The sequence below is a fragment of the Pecten maximus genome, chromosome 4, assembly GCF_902652985.1.
Source record: "Pecten maximus chromosome 4, xPecMax1.1, whole genome shotgun sequence".
NCBI classification, from domain to species: Eukaryota; Metazoa; Mollusca; class Bivalvia; order Pectinida; family Pectinidae; genus Pecten; species Pecten maximus.
Genome location: NC_047018.1, coordinates 46,837,631 through 46,862,928, shown reverse-complemented (window position 1 = coordinate 46,862,928; position 25,298 = coordinate 46,837,631). Strand labels below are relative to the sequence as shown.

The following is a 25,298-nucleotide window of genomic DNA, read 5'->3' as shown; positions in this document are numbered from 1 at the left end:
GGGCACATATGAACTAGAAATAATTCTGCCTTTTCGCCTCTGGAACAGACATAGTGTAATAGAAATGTTTATCCCTTTTTTTACATCGTTTTACTTTCATATTTTGGAGACAGCCTCATAACTATTTAATATGTTATTGTTGATCATCCAGCATTCATAAAGCCAGAGAAAATCGAGGTTGAAAGGACAAGCAAAGAACAACAAAGTGTTAACAAATATTACGACGAAGTTGACCGACTTAAATTTACAAAGGAAAGGAAACGTCAACTGTCTTCTTTACTCGGCAGTAGCTCGGTTGCCACCAATCTCAGTGTTGTAAGTGCCGCTTACCTCCGTCGTGACAGGCATGGTGATCTCAATGGTGCTGATAGTGGCATATACGTGGGGTCAGAAAACGACAAGTATTTAACAAATCTCTCATTAGATTCAACACCATCTGCATCCATGTCTAATAATAAAACAAGTTTTCTAGCTCAAGCAAACGTCCATTCAAACATATCTCGGCAATATGAAGGTAGTGCTATGTTTGATATGCCTACATATACCGATTCGGTGGATGAGGGATTTTCACCAGAGATGTATCCGCTTCAAAATCTAAACAATCGCAAAACAACAGCAGCAAGTGCATATGCTGACGAAAACTCATCGGCGGGCGAAGAGGTATTCCGTCTCCTGAGCTCAGATCAATCAGATGTTGAAGAGGATATATAGTCATTCGTGTGTTAGTATTGTATATTTATTAAGGTTTCTTTACCCAAACATCCGTTATGAAATGAAATCCATATAATGTCTGCCGGATGCCGGTTATTTAAATCGTTTGCCTTACGAATGTGTCTATGCTGTTTTATATACATATATTGTCCCGTTTTCTGTATCGAAGATCCGTCAGAGTGCTTTATGTCTACATGTTTGAAATATTGATATATTTATATTAGTTTTAAATGACGATGAATACTACTAAAATCATATAGAATTACAATTTTAATATACAATTGATTTGTGTCGTGAAAATGCTCAAGTGATGTTATTTGTTTTATTCTTAAACACAGATATGTGGATATTTCTTTTAACATGTTTGCTTATATCTAAATTGATTCAGAAAATCTGGCTACAATTTTATTCACAATTGATTACCGTGATTAGAAAAAGTGCCTTCCACCTTTCAGAAATGTTAATGACCTATACATCGATTTTGGTCAGCGATATGTATATATCGGTTCATACAGATGTACTGTAAAAACAATTTTTTAAGTGGTAATCTTATTTCAGCGATTTTCGCGTTGAATTCTTTCAGCTAAAGAAGGATTCTTCTAATTGCTGTTTCTGAATATCTTAACAAAAAATATTGCAGGTTCACAAATTCATATTTTAATAATAATCTTATATTGTCGCTATTCAAACTAAAATCATTCAACAAAATTTATGATTCAGCTAATTGTAGTTACAATATTTATTTTATGAAAAGTATTGTGGGTGCGCCAATTCATATTTAAGCCGTTATCTTATTTTAGCGGTTTCTAGTTCTAATTGTAGTTTTTGCATACTGTTTTCTACGGCAGGTATCTTTGATGTCGTGCTGATCTTTTTTAATTCAATGATGCGCTAAAATTTGATTGTGACAAAAATACATTAACAGTACCATCCAATAGTAAGATCTGTTACTACTCAAATGACCTTAAGATTATAAAATGACAAGGGATTTGAGTATGTTTGATCTATAATAATCCGTCGATATTATTGTTTAACTAGACCCAGTGATTACACATCATCCAAGCTTTCTTTCTGAAACTGATAGTCTCAATCACTGTTGAAGCATTTATATAAAATCCGTCTTTTTTGTTTGTTTGTGGTTTTATAGCTTCATCGTGTCATTATATATTGACTTGATTGATTTATCTGTGATATTTCGTATTATGCTACTATGATACACGAAGCTTCTTATATGTTGCGTACCTTTGCTCAAACATAATGAAATAAGAAATGAGAATAGTATTTTGTTAAAAAAAGAAAACATGCATTTCATATTGTGCTTGTTGATCTAAAATACTTTGCAGTTTTGAGTAACCTTTAAACAGTATTTGAAAGATGCGTTGTTGATCTTTGAAACTGATCAATGTTTTGTTCTCATACCAATTAGACAGACAGATCGATGTCGTCCGACGCACAACAACTATTTTTAAGTCGGGTATTTAAGCGAATATTTTTATATCTTCACTTCCATAGAGTCTACGGCCGAATCTGAAGTTCTCGTAATAATTTATGATATGTCAGACAACTGTATTTCTCCAAGAAAGATTATTCTACAAAATATATCATTTTTCATTGTAGAACAAATAGTCTTAATATATAGTACCTTTTGAATCAAAAGTTGATAATATTAATTGAAAATGCAGAATATATCTACTATGTGCCCATACAGAAAAGATAAATGCATTATAGAAATGAGGAGGGGAAAAACTTTACCTGTATCTGTATATATTTAATATACGTTAATCGTATCCCCCATTTAAATGTGGGGGACATATTGATTTCGGTCTTTTTTTCTTATTTTTTTTTTTTTTCATTATCATTTTCTTCAATTTCTATCGGCGAAAACGGTTCCGGCGTGTTTCTCTCAAACGGTAGAGCGTACGAAATTTACTTGAGTGTTTGTGTATGACCGGCGGTGCCCAAAAGTATTTCTATTTTTCTATCGCTCATCCGGTCAACCCGACATAGGCCTCTGATTGGTCGAAATTTAGAAAATTTCCGATTTTCATGAAATTTGGTATATAGTGTAGTATGACACTACCAAAACTGCTTCGATATCAACTACCTTTTATATGATAACTGGTGTCTGTGGAGGGCGTTTCAATTATTACTTGACCATTGTTGTTTTATGGTATGCTATTTAAACCACTGTTTTAATCGACGTTCTAGTCCAAATATATAATGGACATTCCAATGTACTATTATATGGAACACTTGCATAACACTTACAAGAAATGCGTATATATCAATATATTTATATATATTCGTGCCAAATTCATTGCATGGAATAGAATATATACCAGACCATATACATAACAATATATTACAACGATGACAATCATATTACCTTGTGATACATGTTAGTGTGTTGAAATACGTTAGGCATGGTTTTAGATATATGACGTCATAATATTCTAATAGGAATGTTATAAACAAGTAAATCCCGTTGCTACACTAGAGCTATAAACGAACGTCAACCAGAAAGATACTTCAAGGAATATTTCACCCAAGTTGCAAAATTTCTGTACCTTTAACAAGTTCTTTTTTTCTGACATTCAAAATTATTTATAGGGTCAAAAATATTTCCTGCTGTCAATTTACACAGCTGAATTCGGTGGGATACCTCTAATCATTATATAATTGGACCGTCTAAACATATCTTTCTAATAAGTGGTAGTGTATGTCCGCTTGATTTCCATTCCATTGGGATATCAGAAACTTAAGGTTCACTGGATCATAGATACAATGTAAATACACAACTGTGTACATTGTTTGCTTGTAATTTTTGATAAGATCGATTTTAGCTAATAGTATTACGTATAACAATATTTATACAGCTCGGATAATACAAAGCAATTCGTTTTGAGGCAGGACAAATGTAACGTTTGTAAATTGACAAAACAAGGCGTATAAAGAATTGTCAAAAATTAAGTATCATAAATTCTTTTACATGATAGAGTAAGGCGTAAAATCTCCATAAGAACAAACATCTTATATTTCAGTTCCTTTTTTATATTAAAAAAAAACTTGTGAAAAATGTCCTTTAACACTCCGTAGAAACAGTTTACCTCTATATGAACCTATTGAATTTTTAAATAACTTATTATGATTAATTATCTACATGAACAATGACCGCGTTTCAAATACAGTGACAGAAGCATAAATCAATGTTTGTTTTTTTGTTTTTTGTTTTTTTTTTGTTTTTTGTATTTTGGTTCCTTATGTACAGTGTTAGAGTATATGTTACAGATGTATCAATTTAATAGAAATATGTTGTATTAATGATTCTGTGATTCCATGATTTCATATTGTGTTTGCATTCCGACTCTGTTGATTTTAAAAACAGATATTTTATTCATTTGAATGGGAGAATGTGATAAAACCATAACTGTCTCTATTCGATTCGTGTAGGTATTTTGCCTACACAGTCGGTAATTTGAAACTGTCTAAAGAGAGGAACTTTACGCGTCACGGTTCAAATAGGATACAAAGCTTTAAGATTTATTTCAATATTTAAATCATTGTCTTCAAATTTTCCTAGCTTAGTCTGGTATACTTGAATGAATCTCAGTGCTATTTTTAGCATATCATTGTATGCTTTCCTTGGCTAGTTCAGATCGTGATAAAATGCATCTCTAAACATCCTTTTTAAATCTCATTGAAAAATTCAATGCATAAAAAGGTTTCAATATTTTAATGGCACTTTGGATTTTTTTCTTATCTTTTTCTAATAAGTTTGATTTCATTTCCGACCAAATGTAAGAATATGGTTAAATTTGAACTAATGATTAAAGAAAGACACTCTATCATTTAAATATTTCTTCATATGTAACTTTCAACATTGGGACACTATTATGGATCCTGTTTTCCCTTTGGAATTGAGAAACATCTTATTTGTTTAAAATTATCTAAGTTTTAATGACCTATATATGTATCTAATGATAAATATACGCCCTTCTACATAATGGAATTATTATCAGTATAACAAGAACTACGGATACTGTTCCCAGTGCTAAGTTTAAAATTAATAAGTTTGAATTATTAATTATATAATTCCATTAATATCATAATCAAATTGTCATTAATAATATTGTATAACAATATGTTTTAAGTTATTTATTATATTTTGTCTACCTGGTGATACATTTCGACATTAAAACTCAATTGATTCCCAATGAACTATCGCTGTTGTTATTCAAACTCTTTTTGTTCTGTGCTTGTCTGTTCTGTCAATTCTAGAAGTATTTGTCATCTGGACTACATCTCTCATTGTCGAATACGACATTTTTAGTAGTATCTTCATTTTACCCTGACATTTCCGCTGATGTCATTTTCAAATTTTGTGTTTCGAGACGTAAACTTTTGTGCCAATGTTAGTCGAGGGTATCATCTCCTGATCACATAAGACCATGAATGCGTCGCGGCTACAGTTAGTATTGCGAGTCAACACCCAAATCCAACTGAAAATCGAATGCCAAACAGTGTTAAATTTAAATTTATGTTCAAAAATAATATATTTAAATATTTTCTGAAAGAAAGAAATAATTTGTTTTAAATATCAAATACAATGTATGCGTTGGCATAATCTTGGTTAAATTTATTTTGTTTATCCTATTAACAGCCAGGCTCATTTAAGAACGTGCAAGATTTAAAAGGGGAAAGCAAGGGTTCTCTGAGAAAATCTACCGGCCTACGATCAGTACCAGGCTACTGCCCATCGTGGGTTTCGAGCTCGAGCAATATGAGTTCGAAGTGGATGGCTAGTAATAAATGTGTCGGGACACCTTAACCACTAAGCCACATCGGCCCTTCGGCATAATCATCAATACAAATAAATATATAATACTGAAGATAAAATTACTAAATTTTATTTTCGAAGTTTTATTATTTATAGCAGAATGTGACAAAGGAATGTTAAAGGTCATAACTAACAACTTCTGTAGGCGAATAGTTTAAATAACTTCACGTAAAATTACAATAAAAGTGCATTTGTTCTTATACATGTAATATCATTTGTTGGTTTTTCTGAAAACTCCATATATGCATTAAACGAAATAAACAAGTAGAAGAAGGTTATAAAGTCGATAAAAATGTTTATTTATGATACGAGAAAGATACAGGAAAATTGACAGGATTCTTTGATTTTCCAATTATTTAAAAATGAATATGAACACAATATGACAATTTGATAGTAATGATGATAATGTTATACAAGGAATGATTGTAATATAGGTAGGCAAGTTAACAATCCGATTGGCAGTGAGATGGTTCTGTTTCGCATTACTCAGGAATTCTTCGTCCAACTGATGGAATCTTGCATGCACAAGTTTTGTGTCAAACTGTAAAAAGTCATGTATTACCTTTTGCAAATTTCAAATACACCCATCAAACATTTTGATGATCGTCATGGAATGAAAATGTATCATGATATATAAAAAAAACTATTGCGTAATCCGTTTATCCGATATAATATCATAATACCTCTTTTAATAATGTTAACATTAATGGTCATATGTATGTTATATCTACGCGACATGTGTTGATGAATAACAAGAATATTTTCAGATTTCATTGTTCAAGTACAACCTTCATTCACGTTTTTGGAATTGTTCTCATATAATGAAAAAGATTATTTTTTACACACAAAACGACGAAAAACTTAGTTTGAGATCTTTCGAAAACGTTTGCTTTCTTTTTAACTAAAAATTAACATTTCAAACTATAAGGTTATCTTGCACTCGGTTGATAGCGAGTCATCTTAGCTCATAGCTCACCGCAGTATCTTGTAGTCTTCATTCCGGAGTTCAGTGACAGGTGTCGGTACCATTATTAGAAACACAGTCATCAGCACTCCTTCGTCCTCTTATGTTGCTGTCTGTTTAATGAATATATTTATTTTATAATTTTTTGCATCCTATTTTAATAAACAAACCATGGTTCTTTTCTTCATCAGTAGAAACCAACATAGCCATTTTTTATCGTTGATGAGCGATTTCAAACATTACATAGAAACTTTATTTAAAAAACGTCATTGAAGATGGAAATTTGCATAAGCAATATGCATGAACTTGTTCATTGATTTATCGAGTGTTAAGTTAATAGTTATCAAGACTGATACCGCATCATTTTAAGAGTACAATTTTTAACATTCAAAATATCATAAATATCCACCCCCCCCCCCCCCCCCTCCCCCCCATAAAAAAAAAAAAAAAAAAGCAAGAAAAAGAAAATAAAAACAAAACAAACAGGGCAGACCAAGTTAGAAAGTATATAGAACGACCTTTGAAGAATTATCCGCATTTCAAAAACGCTACCTTATAAAACACTCAAAAAAGCGCCATTGATAGCTCACCTGGACCGGCACATAATCCATTTAAACAGGAGTTACTGGCGGGACACCTCGAACAGGGTGGACCTCTTAAGAACGCAGGCTCACCTACCCAGTTACCCCTGAAACGAAATATGCCAATGCATTTTTATTTGCAAACGTTCATTGTTTTATAAATGTATTCTGCACTTAACAATTAATTATATATTTCATATATTATCAGATCTTTCACTTGTTCTAAGTGATATCATCTTTTTTTCTTATTCTTATGAAATGTTCACTATCTTAGAGTACTGCTTACTAAGGTTAATTATCCTCTAACGATTAAGCAATTATCATATAACATATCAAAAGAACATTTAACATGAGTCATTGCATAGGTGAATAGTTTACTTACATAGGAGAATAGTTTACTTACATAGGTGAATAGTTTACTTACATAGGTGAATAGTTTACTTACATAGGGGAATAGTTTACTTACATAGGAGAATAGTTTACTTACATAGGGGAATAGTTTACATACATAGGGGAATAGTTTACTTACATAGGGGATGGTTTACTTACACAGGTGAATAGTTTACTTGCATAAGGGAATAGTTTACTTACATAGGAGAATAGTTTACATACATAGGGGAATGGTTTACTTACATAGGGAAATAGTTTACTTACATAGGAGAATAGTTTACTTGCATAAGGGAATAGTTTACTTACATAAGGGAATAGTTTACTTACATAGGGGAATAGTTTACTTACATAGGGGAATGGTTTACTTACATAGCAGAATAGTTTAGTTACACAGGAGAATAGTTTAGTTACACAGGAGAATAGTTTACTTAGATAGGAGAATAGTTTACTTACATAGGGGAATAGTTTACTTATATAGGAGAATAGTTTACTTACATAGGAAAATAGTTTACTTACATGGGAGAATAGTTTACTTAGATAGGAGAATAGTTTACTTACATAGGAGAATAGCTTACTTACTTTGGGAAATAGTTTACTTAAATAGGAGAATAGTTTACTTACGTAGGTGAATAGTTTAGTTACACAGGAGAATAGTTATCCTACATAGGGAAATAGCTTACTTACATAGGGGAATAGTTTACTTACATAGGGGAATAGTTTACTTACATAGGGGAATAGTTTACTTACATAGGAGAATAGTTTACTTACATAGGAGAATAGTTTACTTATATAGGGAAATAGTTTACTTACATAGGGAAATAGTTTACTTACATAGGAGAATAGTTTACTTACATAGGTGAATAGTTTCCTTACATAGAGGAATAGTTCACTTACATAGGGGAATAGAAACAGACGAAATATTTCGCATTCCGATACACACGACCATTTCCATCAGGTAAGACAGCGCAGAGGTTTAAGGCACATCCTAGTCGTGAAGTACGTGACCACACCATCTACAGGTATAACAACAATGATCCATAAGAACAATAAAAGTAGCAATGATTATGTTTGTCTAGTGTCTTCATCACAAAGAACCTTAAACAATTTCTAAACACGGATCATTCAACGGATAATTCTGTCTGCATTCCGCTTTCAAGCGAATAGGTAATGCGTTAGCAAAGCGGCATGTAAATAGCAATGCGAAAATGAGAAAAAAAATGCGTCAATGATATGCAGTCGTTGTTTTCAGTTCATAACAACGCTCTATCCCACAAAAGAATATAATGCATGTGTTTTTTTAATCAAGAATGAGTACATATTGACAAAACATGGTGCTGACCCATTTTCAACAAGTCTCCCTAAATTCCTTTGACATTTTTGTGGTTGGTTCACCGAGGAAAATGCTCTCTGAGAAAAAGCATGTGTCCAGAAATACACTAAGTATTGTAATATATAACAGGTGTACATTTAAAAGGAAAACCCTGCGCAATGTTTGTGGTAAGGATAGCGTGATTGCGAAAATGCATTCCAGATAATTTGAGGAATTGTAAAAGTGCAAAAAATAAAAAAAATAAAAATGATTAAACAAATAAATGTATATTTTCTATGTTAGAATATGTTGAGTATCCCTCGTAATGCTTAAACTATACAGATATAAATTACCTACTTCATTATTTTTTGTGAACGAACAATACAAATACACCAAGTTATACAATTACAAAAATCTTAAATCTTTAATAGGAGGACTGTTTCTAGGAATATTACAAAAGCATTAGTATGTAGATGAAAGACTCGTGTAAGTCACTCTAGAATAGAATATGTATATTTGGCACACTCAAATTGTATCCAATTACCGAATTTCCCATAACGCGCGCTACCGATAAATTGACGCCGCCCATATCATTTGCTATAGATATAGTACACAAAACGTATACTTACGCAGTCATAATTTAGCGGAATGCGTCAAGCGCCAAAATCTCTAAAATGTATCATCTCTAAAATATATATGTTTACAGTATTATCGATTCATATGCTTACGAGGGACACCAAAATCGTCGTCTGTAGAGGCAACAGGTATCAAGTTTTAGTGAGCTCATTTTCAAAGACAGTTCATCTGTTTGAGGCGACTTCATCGTGCTCGGAGTATGACTCGCCGCAATTTACCCTCTTGCTCTTTCAAGGTAGTTGATGAACGATTGACGTCATAGCGTCACGTGCCACTAATGAATCTCACCTGTGTGTAATGACAGGCGGCGCCACAGTGACCGGTCCCTCCTCGCCACAGCCTCCTCTCACCATACCAGTTCATGATGGCGTTATTGATGCTATAGATATCATCCACGGCTTGACCAGTGCTGGAAATGAACGCAAGATTCTCCCCGAAGCCTCCCATCTGATGACGAAACACACATCGATTCGCCCAGGACGCAGCTCGCCTCTCCAAACCCATGTCGTAGTTCTTTTAGGAAATATAGATACAGATGTCAACATTGTAGAAAATAGATGCGGATGAATATCAGTTATTTTAAAAGCAGGAGTAAAACATAACCTACGATTTGAAACCTCCTTTGCAACTATTGGATCCTTTGGACAATCATTACATTCACGGTAGAAAAATACGTTTACAGTGACATTTCGAAATATTGGGATGAAACGTGTTGGAATAGACCGGACATTACAATTTTACGACTATAAACAGACGGTCGGATCTGACTCTAGTACACCCTTTGACATCGCTGTTGAAGCATTGAAATACGAAAAATTATGTTAGAAGGATTTCCTCCCTCCTTACTCTTTATCATATTTGAACCGACCTCTTCAATCTCATACCATATAGCGCATGTCCGCAGCCTGTTCACGTGCTCGGAGCACGTTATGAGCAGTCTGAATATATCCTCTGTACCGTGAAATGTCTTGTAGACCTCCACAAAGGGTCACCAAGGTCATCACAACCACAAATACGAACGAAAAGGTGTCCATCTTGTTTCTGAAAGAGATAAATGTACGTATCTTTATTGGTATCTCTGGCACAATAGAAATCCGTCTTTAATATGAATCAAAGCAATATACATAACTACCAAGGTCGTTTGGGTTTAAGACATCCAATGTCATGACAGATAGAATAAGACAATGGACGGGTCCTTCCAAGGTCGTTGGTGTCTAAGAAAATCATGTCATGCAACAACAGGTAAAAGCAGACAATGCATGAGTCCTGCCAAGGTCGTGGGTGTCTAAGACATCTCTCTCATAACATGACAGGTAGAATTAGACAATGTACGGATCCTGTCAAGGTCATTAGTATCTAAGACATATATCCAATGTCATGACAGGTAGAATCAGACAATGTGCGGTTCCTTCCAAGGTCGTTGGTGTCTAAGACATCTTTCTGATGCCATGACTGGTAGAATCAGACGATGTCTTCAAGCTCGATGTTACCCATGGCATGTATCTTGTCTTCAATAGTAGCTTTATGCTGTGTTTAGGTATAAACGAGACACTTGTACAAAGAGGACACATCTAATGTTTAGAAAACTATAATCAGACTATGAGCGAGTATACACAATCACTTGTACTCATGCCATTTATCTTATTCCTAATGAACATGCGTGAGTGATACTTGAAAAAAGTGTCTCCGAGAAAAACAGGATCTCCTTACAAATCTATATGTTAATTATATTTTGCCGTCGGCTTGACGCTTTCGAGTTTGAATTATGATTCCGTTGATAACATCGGTATTCATTATTTATTATATAGACAAAGCATTACAGAATATGAAAATGTTCTTTAGTTGTTTTGTTTTTTTCTTAAAAACTCTCTGATATAGGTAAATATATATATAATATATTGGTCATGTAGATATACAATGTATGTTATGAAACCTCACCCGGGCTAGTTACAGGGACAAAATATAAACAGCGATTAGTAAACATTTATTTTAGTACCATAATTCTGTCTAAGAGTAACATGACCACGTCCTTGACCGAACGGGAAGAACAACACCTCGACTCTGTCACAAAAAGGAATACATGTTTGTACTTACAATACATGTAAGTAACGTGACGAAGGAAATGAGTGTCAAACAGTAAGTGACAAGGGTCGTTAGTGTATATTTGGTATACTAAAGCTGATATGGCTATAAATATAGCAAACGTATGTGTTATCTTGCGCTGTCAACCATTCCAGTAGCTTTTATCTTATTCTGCTGACACATATAAATAGAGGTTACACAACGAGTGGTTGTTGGATATGGAATTTATTTCACACGAGTAAGTTATTTTTTTAAAGTTACAAAAGACACGAGCTTTAGCGAGTGTTTTTTGCAACTTTTAAAAAATAACTTACGAGTGTGAAATAAATTCCATATCCAACAATTTCGAGTCGTGTGACCTGTTTCTACCACAATAATATCGGCTAAAATCAAAGGGAAACGTGGCCAAGTATAATTTCGCGTATGCAAATAAAGTGTATCGGTGACGTCCGGGACCCGGTGATGTGACGTCATTAGATTATTGATGACGTCAATAACATTTGCAGCTTGGGTCAAAGTTCACCGTGTTAGCCAATCGAAATGCGTACAGAGTTTATACCACGTGTGGTATAAACAGATTGTTAATCAACAGCTGTAATGATTAACTGATGGTCTGAGAGTTGAATAACACAGGGTATTTGTGGTAGAAACTCGTGTTCAACACATCTAAATATGGGTATAACACTCGCTATGCTTTATGATATCCTTTGCTACATTTGAACGTAAACATAGTTCATAACGAATATTTTTATAGGAAAAAAAAAATTATATTGATACACAAAAATGCAGTTTCATTGCATATTTGGAATGTTCAAAACATAAATGTTCTACATGATGACACGCAACAAAACAAAAAAGGGCTAATCCTTTTTAATAAGATAAAGGTTTCAAAGAGGGATAGAAGCAGGTTTGTAATCACATGTCAAACGTATCTGTTGATATTGGCATTATTGAAACCACCTGTCGGAGAAAAAAATGTATTTACCGTGTTAAACTGATCAACGAATAATTTGGCAAAAAACTTTTAAACAAACAACTTCACAAAGCAGACATCACTTATATTGTTTTTGAGACATGATTACAAAACTGCGTCAATACTGATTTAATTTTATGAGACAATATGAACCTACAGCTAATTCCTGTTCTGAAATTGACCCCAAAGAAATGCCGTGTTAAATAGGAAATGTAACCCTTATTTTATAACAATTTGGAAACAAATTATATATCAACTTGTATTAATAATCTCTGGGATGGAAGCGCGCGAGGGTTTTTACTGTGGAAGGAAATCCCGATGTTTGGTTTGGATTATTTTGTTTAACGTCCTTTTAACAGCGAAGGTAATTTAAGGACGGCCTCCCGTGCGTGCGACATATATGCGTGTGGTGAGTGCGTATGTGTGTTTTGGGAGACTGCGGTATGTTCGTGTTAAGTCTCCTTGTGATAGGCCGGAACTTTTGCCGATTTATAGTGTTACCTCACTGAAGCATACTGCCGAGTACCAAGGAACAAACACATGTAGTGGGACAGATAGCCCTATACTTTTCCATGCCCGATCGGAGAATTGAACCTCGATCGATAAGGTGAAAGGCAACTGTGTTTCAACGATGTAATTAAAGAAAGCATTTGTTGTAGAGTATGATGTATAGGAAATTCGAAACTTCGCACTGTCATGCTTGTAGTTTATCTTCAGCAAGATTCATTTACACGGGATTACAACTTTATAAGCTACATTGCGCGCTCCAGGTTGAATATCAGAAAATGTCCGTTCTTTTACAAAAGTATCAAAATGTGAAATATGAGTTTATTCGTTGCAAAATAATTTCAAGACAAATAAGACGAGTATTGAAAAAAACAAAGCAAAAACAAACACAAAACTTAAAGAAATATCGGTTAAAATTCTAAATTTAATTTGATATATTATTCGAATATTTTGTCTGTTTAAAATTGATGTAGCATGCATACAAAGCGTATACATTACGTCGGCCAAAAAATACTGTTTTACATACCCTAAGAAATTTGTTCATATGTAATTGGAAAAATGACGTTTTCAATTCTCCGAAAGGGACCAATTACAGAATTTATAAACATGATTTAAGTTTAGAAAAATATCTACTTGACTTCCCTCCTAAGCTAGCTAATTCCTATTGTAAATTTCGAACTTGTAACATTAAATTACCAATCGAATACGGAAGATGGAATAACATCCCAAGAGAAAATAGAATCTGTAGTCTGTGTAACCTGAATGAAATAGGAGACGAATTCCATTATCTATTTAATTGTAGCGATCATCAAATAGCATTAAACAGAAAAAAATATATATCTAGATACTATTATGAAAGACCAAGTACATTCAAATTTAATACACTTTTTAATTTTGTAGTAGACGATGAATTGAAATCACTTGTGAAATTAATTAAAGAAATAAGTATACGACTCAACAATATTTAAGATAATCTCTTGCTTAACAAATGTATCGATGTATTATATCATATGTCCTGTACAAATTTTGTATGTATATAATTCTCTACACTTTATATGTTTATGAGAATAAAATATTGTCATTGTCATTGTCATTGCCAATAACAGCGGAGAAAACCCAGGCACACTACCGGAAGCAGCGTGTTCATTGATGTGTATCAATGTTATGAATGATGACCGACACAGTTGACTAACAAGGCACTAATAGAGGTAATAAAATAACGTCCATTCACTTGTGGTCAGCTAGGTGGTCAATACGCGAGACAAATCACCATAACTCATCCTACGTGCAAGGAATAGGGTGTAAACAAGCCGTACATGATTACCCATTCAATGTTATTGGGGAAAGGTGTTCTTTTTGTGTGATATAGGCAAGAACTGCATATCTCTCGCTTTGAAGCCGCCATGCATGGTGCCTACCTTGCAAAGATTTAGATTTCCCCATTTTACATCGTTAAGAAATCTCAGTAATAAAATTAATGAGATGACGTCACCTTGAGTACTGAAGTGACGTCCAGTATTGACATTTATGCCTTATACGCCACAAAAAGTCATACGTGTTGGTAACTAAGAAAATGCGACACCATATTCTCGCTGCAGGCAAGTTTTGAGTTCTTAATTCAAGCCTAAACAATATTTTTCGACAGGTCGCAAAAATACTTAACGATACAAAAACGATTTAGAATGACACATTGAAGCCGTATAAAGTTCTGTTAGATTCTGAACAAGACAATGCATAATTGTCTTACAACCAGGTGACAGTAGTGTCAAAGATTAAATTTTACCTTAAATATTACAATTATTAATGTCATCGAATTTAAACTCGTTAAAATGTCAATTTATCTGGATTGTGATGCGTTCGAGACTTTTTGTTTTTGTTTGTTTGTTTTTGTTGTTGTTTTTTTTAATTTATTTTTTTATATTTTTTTTATATTATAATTATTTTTTCCTTATCATCGTAACTAATGTGAATGCCACGAATCTTGCATATATGATTGCAATGATTGGAATATTTCTACTCTTCTTTTATTGTCATGCCTCTCCAGGTGATCCTATTTTTTATTAAACTAATCAGGGATTTATTTCATGATTTATTTCCGTAATTTTACAAATTTAACCACATATTAGTTAAAAATAGATTGCAAGCCTTAATTTAACCCTAACAGCTCTATATTTCACTTGTATAAACACTTTAATTACTTGTATGCATTATGTACTATCAATGATTTTTACGTGAAATCCAATAGGATGATGCAGTTTATTAAGAAAAAAGACACTCATTTTGGAATAGAAATAATTGTATGGAATAAATTTAAAGTAAAGATCGGCAAATTGAGACAAATTGACAAATCTATCCTTTTTCTGTTATCTCATCAAAAAAAAAAAGTTAAATGTAGTTTTCATTGACAAAAACGCTGCACATCTTGTGCATTGGATAAATTATCGTGTACATGAAATAAAGAAATGAAACTCAATGTAAGAAAATAAAGACTACAAATCAATAGAATAAATATGTATATCAACAACGAATGAAATCATACAACACATCGTGTATATATTATTGATGTATCATATGGTGACAAGAAACTTACCTGTCTGTCGAAGATCTTCGTAGTGTTGGGGGACGTGTCGGATTGACCTTATATAGCCCCGCGCTTTCATAATCATGTAAGGCGTTGTTCACAGTGCATATCGTCACAGAGAATGGCCGTTGTTTGACACTGGGTCGTCCCTCCTTGGTCTCTGTGACATCTTCCCACTGTCCATATAGCAAGTGTCCCGGCCGGAAACCACAGGCGTACTCCATCACCTCGTGGCGCCAAACAGAACCTGCGTCAGATGTACTATTTCTGTCAATCACTGAAGATAAATCGTATCACAGGAAACAAAACAAAGACATTACCAAAATATAAACAATTTCGTAACTCGGGCCAATCTCGAAATCGATGACGCAAGTATAAAATAATAAAAAAGAATTGAGATTTAGTTGCAAAATCCCTGTAAGTGATACAAAGACAATAACCCTTTGCTGATCCTATAATCATCATCTTTATCTTCATTGACGATTTTCCATTTTTTCGATGGGCATTTCATTAAAAATGCTACATCGCTGATATATTATAATGTACTTGGCATAAAATGCTTAAAATGGCACCGAGGGCATGAGAACATTTCTAATGAACAGCAATGAATGGAATACTTATGATGATTAATTTCGGTCATGTCGCTTTTGCGACTATGAAAAATGCGACAGTGCGCCGCATGCGAAAAGCGACAGTATGGCAAGCGACAAAATGAATGCGTCATTGCGACAAAATAACGTGACAGTACGATAGGGAAAATGATGTATCGCCCTGTCGCATTGCCGGAGTATTTTTGTCGCATTGGCGTAGTATTTTTGTCGCTTTGGCGGAGTATTTTTGTCGCATGGCGTATTGTCGCTCACTTGCATTGGCGCACTGTCGCAGTGTCGCTCTTCGTTTTGTCGATGTCGTTCTTCGCATGGCGCACTGTCGTTCTTCAATTTTCGCTTGGCGGCGGCGCAAATGCTACATAGCTGACACCGGCCAACATAAATATTTATAACATTTAAAGATGGGCTGTGTACGAGATGATTTCTTTGGGATGCTGGTTATTATTTATTCACTTTTATTTTTAAAGTTTAACATGAAGATATAGCATTTTGAGGTTGATTGTAACGTGAGGTATCAATGTTTTGATTGTAAAAATTCCACATCTATGTCACATTACATGACGAAATAATAAAGAAATATATACGAAAAAATAGAAACAATCTATTGAGGACTTGGTACACTTACCAAATAGTAATTTAGTATATAACATGTTTGTTTGTTTGTTTGTTTGTTTTTGTTTAACGTCCTATTAACAGCCAGGGTCATTTAAGGACGTGCCAGGTTTTGGAGGTGGAGGAAAGCCGGAGTACCCGGAGAAAAACCACCGGCCTACGGTCAGTACCTGGCAAAATATAACATTAAAATAACTAACATATCAGGCTCTTGTTGCAGACACCTAGTTAACCCAGAATTGTAAAGTCAGAAAAATAATTTAAAGATCACGGATATTGTTCTCTGGAACACATTTCCGACCAGTGAACTGAAACTCGGTGAAATAAGGTCATTCAACGGACAAGCTAATACTGTTGACATGGTCCAGATCTTGCCACATGATTTATTGTTAGACCATAAATGTCAGTTTCAATATAAACATGAACTAGAAATTGTTGAATAACGAAAAAAAAATAATTATGCATTATCGTTCAATATCTCATTATGTGACCATTGTTGTTTTTTTTATTTAAACATGACCGTCTGTATGATAAAGCAATTTTCTTTATTAAACATGACGTCATGAACTGGTTGTCCTCAATCGGTTTAGTATTTTTTTTGTTTACCTTTGCAAAAATGATAACACAACACGCTTTTACTTCACTGGAAACTTTTTTGGGAGATTTATGGAAATGTGCTTTAGCTGTTCTATAGAGAATCAAGCTGATTTATCTCCCAAACGTGATTCTTATGAGTGTGGTTCACAGGACAATGAACTGTGTAACATCGCCTAAAATGGAAAGATCGTGAAAATGGAGTTATTAACATGATACGCGGTGTTTTATCGGTACAAGATTCCGCATGCCAATATTGTAGCGATGTTTGGTTTCCACGTCGACATGCTTCTGTTTGTATAACGGCAGGTAACCGCCATGTTACCTTTGTAAGGAAAAGTCGGTCACATGGTCTCGCATTGTTGTATTACCTAATGACCTTTACAGGTAAAAACGAAGGATAACCTTTCAGCACTTTCTATTATGTTTTCAGACATTTCTGAATAAGTGAGCTTGTACTAATGAAATTAATTTTTAAGTCGTTACACTGCCATATCGGGGAAATATGAAAAGATGTTAATTTACGAATATTCGCATGCAATGAACGCAAATTGTGTTTGTTTCGATGGGATATGAAAGTATGAAAAATATTTATATCGTCAAATATCGGACGAATGGAAGTTGGACAAATATCGCACGAATGGAAGTTAGGCAAATATCGCACGAATGGAAGTTAGGCAAATATCGCACGATTGGAAGTTAGGCAAATATCGCACGAATGGAAGTTAGGCAAATATCGCACAAATGAAAGAAATTGCAAATATCACACGAATGAGAGTTAGGCAAATATTACACGAATTCAAATAAATTCCCGTACTATCCATGATTATGAAATAGATTGAATAATATTTCTGAATGCACTTTATCTTATATATTTCATCATTTATTCTGTTCAAACGAGATTGGAATTTTCTAATACATTAATGTATAGTTTGTAGCATTTGCTTGGGAAATAATTTTGCGATTTTTTACGGCCGGCAAAGTACAATGCGAATATAATAACTTGCGAACATACAAGAAATGTATAGGTATTTACTGCAGAGTGTTTATAAGGCGTAGGTGCGCGAAATTTATTACTCGCGAACTTGGCCCAAGTGGGTGCCGCGGAGGCCGAAAGGTTAAGGTTTCCAGACAGTTGATCACTAGCCCTTCACCTCTGGGTCGCGAGTTCGAAACCCACTTGGGACAATTGCCTGGCACTGACCGTAGGCCGGTGGTTTTTCTCCGGATACTCTTGGCTTTCCTCCACCTCCAAATCCGCCCTTAAGTGACTGGCTATTAATAGGACGAAAAACAAAGTAAGCCAAACCTAACCAATTGGTCTGACTGGGCCAACAGCGATTTATTGTAGATGCCCCGTAAGATTGACATTTTGGTATATAGATATATTGTATCTGTTACTGAAATATAGCATTTGGTACTCCATTTCAGTCTATGCAAAATAATAACTGTTTCCCGGACGTGCAGGGCTTTTTCTGATGGCTTTCTGGAGCCGTTAATGTGCCCAATTGCCTATTGGAATTATTTCATTTTAAAGCCAAATTCCCAAAAATTGCAGTTTACTCCTGAAAAAATCTTTCCCAATTCACCAAATTTCTTCCAAAAATGAGACAAAAGTGAGAAAAAGCCCTGACATGCTAATTTCAATTTCATCCCATTATCAGTGTATAAATATATATACTCCTAGTTTAAACAGCTATTAATATGATAATATATATAACGAAGTATTTTCCTTTGCAATTTAAGTACATTATTATGTAAATAAATAAAAGAAGGAAAGGAAATCAATTAATGACAAACTATTAATCAATACTTACGAAATAAATAAAAGCAAGTATATATACTTTACCAAGCTTGAAGACAAAATACTACCGATATTCTCTATCGTTTTTAATACGATGCCGTAATGGATTTGTAAGAGCTAATGGTCTACTCATGGGACAGTACAAAAACTGTCGTGTTATCATTGTTTTTTGTCACAGTGGTGCCAACCCGTCTTCCGGATGTCGCTGTCATTCATAATACGGACCTCCCATTCATAAATATCGTACTACAGAAATGGACAGGAAGCAGTTTGTAGTGGGATATGTAAATGGTGCGACATAATTGTTCGACACTCTATAAATGCCATTTTCTGAGAGTCATTCATCAATCGCGTTATTTTTTTCTGATGCTTAGCGTATCACGTGATAATGATTCGTACTGAAATAGCCCGGATGTATATCACTATAAGCCTTTTTTCTAAACACTTAAGCCTAAAATTACCAATTATTCTCATACAACTATACTAAAATGTAATGTATTTAAATAGTGAGACAGAATGTGTGTACTTAAACGCTTATTGAAAATTATGAAAATGTATCAAATTCAAGATGTGTGCGTTTTTAATTCTTTCTTATTTAATTATTTTTTCTATTTTTGTACCTCTCCATCAAGATTTTGACATTTTTTCGACCTTTTCTAAGGTTGTTTTGGTCCCCTCTTCGGTATCAAACATTTTTTCATGTCCCTGAGCATCACTGACGAGTTAAAAATAGCTTTATTTTACAAAAATTTCGGAACAAGTTATTTCAACTTCTATAAATCACGCTGAATGGCCCGGATGAAAGCGCGCGAACTGGGTCTTACTGTGTGAGAAATCAGGACAATCCAGGAAAAACCCACGTGGTTGGACATGCGACCGCTACCTTCTCCGATCAGGGATTCGAACCCCGGCCGCCTAGTTAAAAGGTAAATCAATTTTGTTACCACTGTGCAACCCGGTCACCCTAAGATGTAAGATGAGGATGCAATATTTGTACGGAACATTTTACTTAATTTTCCCTCTTAATACAAAACGATGAGTCGAGAGCAAGACGATCATCCGTAATGAAGGTTCTGCTCATTAGCTACAGGGTTTTAGATATAGCTTGTTATGTTTGATCAATCCTAAAAAAGTAACCCGAGTTCTTAAATTGAATTAAAAAGTGTACATAGAACAGGCATAATTATTTCTTTTCCAACTAAAAAATATTCGTTCAAAATTCCATCTATTCCATGTGACTTGCCACGATTTAAATTATTAATAGTCTTCTTAATTTCATTAACACTAATTGGACAGTCTAATTCCTCGTGTAATGGGACAGTGTTTTCTTCGGAATCGTGAGTGAAGAAGGTACCAGTTTCATCACCATCATTGGTGGCTAAACTTTAAAATGTTCAAATAATGTACACAGATTGCATACAAAACGTAACAGAACCATTACCTTTTATTGGACATATATAAAATACTGTTTGATCGGCCTACTTACTTTTTATTGATAACCACGCCATTTCCATGTGTATTAGCACCGGAAGTTGGGCTGCGCATGTGCGTATAAAATGTTACTGTAACTGAGTTGGCGTTTTATCCGATTTAATAGACAGCACTGACCGTTACAGTTGTACTCTGAACACCTCGGCAGTAATTACGCTATTGTTTCAGCAGTTTAACGATTTAATAGGCGCCGGTGACTGTGTCATTTCTACACCTACCGGTGTGTCAGAGATTAGTTCCGCTTGAGCGAACGGGTAGATGAGTTGTTGACTATCGTGTGTACTGATATCGGCGACCGCCTTGGGAAATTACCTGATGTAAGTAAAGCAGTACTTTTTATCACCAAGACTTGTTGTTATAAGATTCAACCGACAATTTCTTTTATGGATTTATGAAACACTTATAATAGCATGTAGGTTAGTAGTGCCGATATGTTCAGTATTACAAACGGAATTTAGCTCTTAAAAATGTCGGCGTTTGCCACCGATCGACGAAAATTATACTTCGAGTTATTCGAACATTTCAAGTAGGATTTTTATTGTTGGGACCAAATTTTTACTTCGTATTATCCGACTTTTTCGAGTTATCCGAATTCGAATTTTCCGAGTTTTTTTTACTAAGATAAAGAGAGAATTCGGCCGGGACCGGCGAGGTACTTCGAGTTAAGCGGGGTATTCGAGTTATCCGAGTTCGAGTTAACGAAGTTCCACTGTACTGATATTCATTTCTGGACCTGATGACTTGGAAGATGACATTTTTTATAGGGTTGTTTTGGGTTGTACTGTCTTATGTAGTCTAGCATATCCTCTTCAAATCTAGCATACATTTTTTTCTTTGTAGCTTCTGCTAATTTATAAAACCTTTTCCTATCAATTAATAATGTATGATTATTTATAGATTTACATCTTTTGAAAATATCCGGTGCGTTTTTATAATTATAAAGTAAACTTTTTAACTCGGGGTCAAACCACGCAGGTGTGTACCTCTAATATGGAACAACCAACCAATTGAAAAAATAGATTTTTGAAACATCCCTTGTGTATAAGGATAAAATGTCTGGCAGTCACTGATTGGCCAGTATGTTATGAAGTAAGAAAATAGATATGTAGCCTGATAGGTAACTATCAATAAGAAATGTTGATATTTTCGTAAGTCCGATTGATTTCCTCCCCCCCCCCCCCCCCCATCCCCCCCCCCCCCCCCCCCCCCAACAGTTCAGGTAATAATAATAATTAACAGGTAAACATTTCAGATTTTTGAGATTTTTTACTGCGAAATTCCACCATTTTCAAAATGGCTACCCTTGAAAAAATTTGAGCTGAAGGACCCAACTTTTTTGATACGGTGTTATATGAAACCCTAAACTTTTGTTATAAACCATAATTGTCATATTGAATTCAAGAATTTGAACGAAATTCTCCAAAACGTTAACATTAAAGTCTATGGAAAAACCATTGGTTGGTTGGTCCCTAGTTCGGTTCGTCTGGTCATGCCCTATTGCACCTTTGGTATGTATATCGCACGTGTAAGTAGACAGAGAATATTCATCGTCAGTGATGCAATGGAACGTATCAGAGTGTTGCCTCTCTAATATAAACTGACATGGATATTATCATTTTGAACAAAATGACATTTTATTCATGTGCGGCTATTAAAGTCGCCGATTAATATAAGTTAACGTTCGCTACTACAGCGGTTAATACAAGCTTCAAGCTCGAAAAATAAATCACAGTTATATTTGATGAAAAAAATAGAATTTGCGGATGGTATGTACACATCCCCAGTTTCCAGTAATAAACATTTAATATCTTCAGCCATACTATCGAATCGTGAATTATGTAACAAACAGAAATATGTTGTTTTAATTTAGAATCATTTAAGACTACAACACCGCCACCTTGAGTAGTATTGGTAAGTTTTCTAGATATCACATGGGTGTCGAAAACATCAATATTAATTTGATAATCATTTGGAATCCAACATTCTGTAAGGATGATTATATCATGTTTTCAAAAATGACTGTAAACTAGAATAATGTAGATTGTAATTTTCTATGGATTGTAAACTAGAATAATGTAGATTGTAATTTTCGGTCCAAAGCTCCATTTATGTTCCGTGATAACAGGCTAATGTCGGTACATAATGACTGTGAATTAGAGTCCGGATTTGACTCATACTCAACGTTGTCATATTTACGAACGTTTTTGGAGGTACCCTTGGTAGGTACACGGACGGACTGGACGGACGAATCAGGACCCTTGGTATGTACACGGACGGACTGGACGGACGAATCAGGACCCTTGGTAGGTACACGGACGGACGAATCAGGACCCTTGGTAGGTACGCGGACGGACGACTCAGGGCCCTTGGTTTGGTACACGGACGGACGAATCAGGACCCTTGGTTTGGTACACGGACGGACGAATCAGGACCCTTGGTTTGGTACACGGACGGACGAATGAGGACCCTTGGTTTGGTACACGGACGGACGGATCATGACCCTTGGTAGGTACACGGACGGACGAATCAGGACCCTTGGTAGGTACACGGACGGACTGGACGAACGAATCAGGACCCTTGGTATGTACATGGACGGACTGGACGGACGAATCAGGACCCTTGGTAGGTACATGGACGGACTGGACGGACGAATCAGGACCCATGTAAAGGTCACCATTTACAAAAAAAAAAAAAAAAAACAAGAAAAAAAAAAACCTTCATTTTTTTTTTAGATTTTTTCCCCTCTGCTGACAGAAGTCACACGACTTCTGCTGAAACTGACCGCATGCGCACTCGACTTTCAAAGGACGTAGTGACCTTGAGCATTGGGGTCAAATTGATGGAGAGAACAGGCCTTGGTGTTACACTACAATCTCCAAACATCTAAAATGGGAATTTCGTCCAGTTAGAGAATGTCCTCAAAACTAGGATCTACCCTTAAAAAAAGAAAAAAAAAGGCGGTGAAGAGTCCTATTTGCTATTGTACAATTTATGTGACAATCATTCAGTTATCACCTATTACTTTTTCTTCATAGTACATTACCTGTCTACTCGATTGATTGGCTCGTTTTTAGGTCACCTGAGACGAAGTTTAAGTTGACCAATTGTGATCATCTTTTGTCCAGCGTCGTAGACAATTTACACATTTTCGACTTCTTCTGCAAAACTTCGATGAAATGTGGCAGGAAGGAAGCTTTGAAGGGTAAAGACCAACCAAAATTATGAATTATATTATACATACCCCATGGGCCCGAGGGGCCTGGCCAAAAGGGTGAAATTGGCTAAAAATTAAAATCGTCTTCTCAACTCCGATATATGGTAGAATCAAATACTCTTAACAGATAGAAATGTCTTAAGGTGCTTTACCATAATTGTGAATTTTCTGATCCTGGGGTCTCGCGTTTGTCCCTGGCGAGAGGATAAACTTTACTATAGTTTATATAGAAACATCACATTTTAACTATCATTTGTTTGATTTCCATTTGAACTCATTCTTACTTTGATAACATTATCATCAAGGGATGTCAGCTTGATGGTATGCACATGTTGGCCATGACTTACCCCCAGGGGCTTATAAGCGGGGCCAAAAAAAAAGGTCAGATTAACTGAAATATTTCAAATGTCAAGTGACCGTTAAAGCCCATGGGCCTCTTGTTTTGTTTTTTTCTGCAGTTTAAACCCACTTCCTATACACATATGTTATTTCTGGGTGATAGCTTATTGAACAGAGCAATTATGTAGTGCCATATTACTGAAATGTGATGTCGTAGGCAGGATCAGCATCATTAAACCATTCGTTCGTTTGTACACGAAAACCATATACCAGTACTCATATACACCATGCGTTATGTGGAAATTAATCATTATAGTAGCACAAAAAAAGTACACTTTATTTATTTTACAACAATTGCGAAACAAGTTATATTAACATGAGCCAATATGGGGTCTTCCCTGAACACCAACTCTGGTGAGGGTGGGGTGTTTACATAGGGGTTAAGGTGTGTTGATATGGAGTTATAGTCTGTTACAGAAATATCTTAAGTGTAAGAACACAGGTAAATCAGCACAGGTAAATCAACTCACCTGTTAGGTGATCAGAAAATCATTAGCTGTTAATGATTGCCAAACTGTTTCACAAATAGTGTATAAAAGGGAAGACCCCATATTAACTTATATTAATCACGCTTGTTGGCCCGGATGGAAGCGCGCGAGGGGTCTTACACGTGGTCGGGCAGGTGACCCCATACCTTTTCACGTCTGATCGGGGAATCGAACCCCGGCCGCCTAGGTGAAAGGCAAGTGTGTTACCACTGTGCCACCCGACTACCCAATGGTAGCACCAGTAAGCAACTGGCTCTATGTTTCAATCGACCAAACGACAGACTATAGACAATGAATGCCGAACAAAGTCAACAATATCATACGAAATCCTTCCTTATGTAGTTAGTGTACTAATTCCTTCTTCAACGCTATTTTGATGTATACAAGCTTTCTTGTTGTGAATTCATTGGGCGATGCCATTAGACAAGCACACGACCCTGTTTAATGTTATTGTACATAGCCGTAGAGATAAATAATCTGTAAATAATACATGTCATCATGTAAATATCAATAT

General features: G+C 35.0%; 2 protein-coding genes across 2 annotated transcripts in view; one reads left to right on the top strand and one right to left on the bottom strand.

Annotated features, from left to right (window-relative positions):
- LOC117326583 overlaps positions 1-4,929 on the top strand; it is a 102,131-nt gene extending 97,202 nt beyond the window's left edge. Inside the window, exon 33 of the mRNA XM_033883341.1 lies at positions 152-4,929. Coding sequence (XP_033739232.1) covers positions 152-711 — 560 coding nt within the window. The 3' untranslated portion in view covers positions 712-4,929. The remainder of the gene's footprint in view (positions 1-151) is intronic.
- Positions 4,930-5,826: 897 nt separating this feature from the next.
- Positions 5,827-15,810, bottom strand: LOC117326270 (peptidase inhibitor R3HDML-like). Its single transcript, XM_033882945.1, has 7 exons — positions 15,581-15,810; positions 10,313-10,469; positions 9,717-9,941; positions 8,378-8,496; positions 7,103-7,200; positions 6,525-6,625; positions 5,827-6,089 (listed from the first exon to the last, which is right to left on the bottom strand). The coding sequence occupies exons 1-6, from the start codon at positions 15,793-15,795 to the stop codon at positions 6,555-6,557; spliced, it is 885 nt and encodes a 294-aa protein (XP_033738836.1). The 5' UTR covers positions 15,796-15,810; the 3' UTR covers positions 5,827-6,089; positions 6,525-6,554.
- Between the last annotated feature and the right edge of the window lie 9,488 nt (positions 15,811-25,298).

Excerpts from the sequence above, each read along its gene's own strand:
- LOC117326270 (XM_033882945.1), bottom strand. The coding sequence starts at position 15,795 with ATGGAGTACGCCTGTGGTTTCCGGCCGGGACACTTGCTATATGGACAG. Across the intron at positions 10,470-15,580 it reads CGAAGATCTTCGACAGACAG|AAACAAGATGGACACCTTTT; the intron begins GTAAGTTTCTTG and ends TATCTCTTTCAG. Across the intron at positions 6,626-7,102 it reads TGGATTATGTGCCGGTCCAG|ACAGCAACATAAGAGGACGA; the intron begins GTGAGCTATCAA and ends TTCATTAAACAG.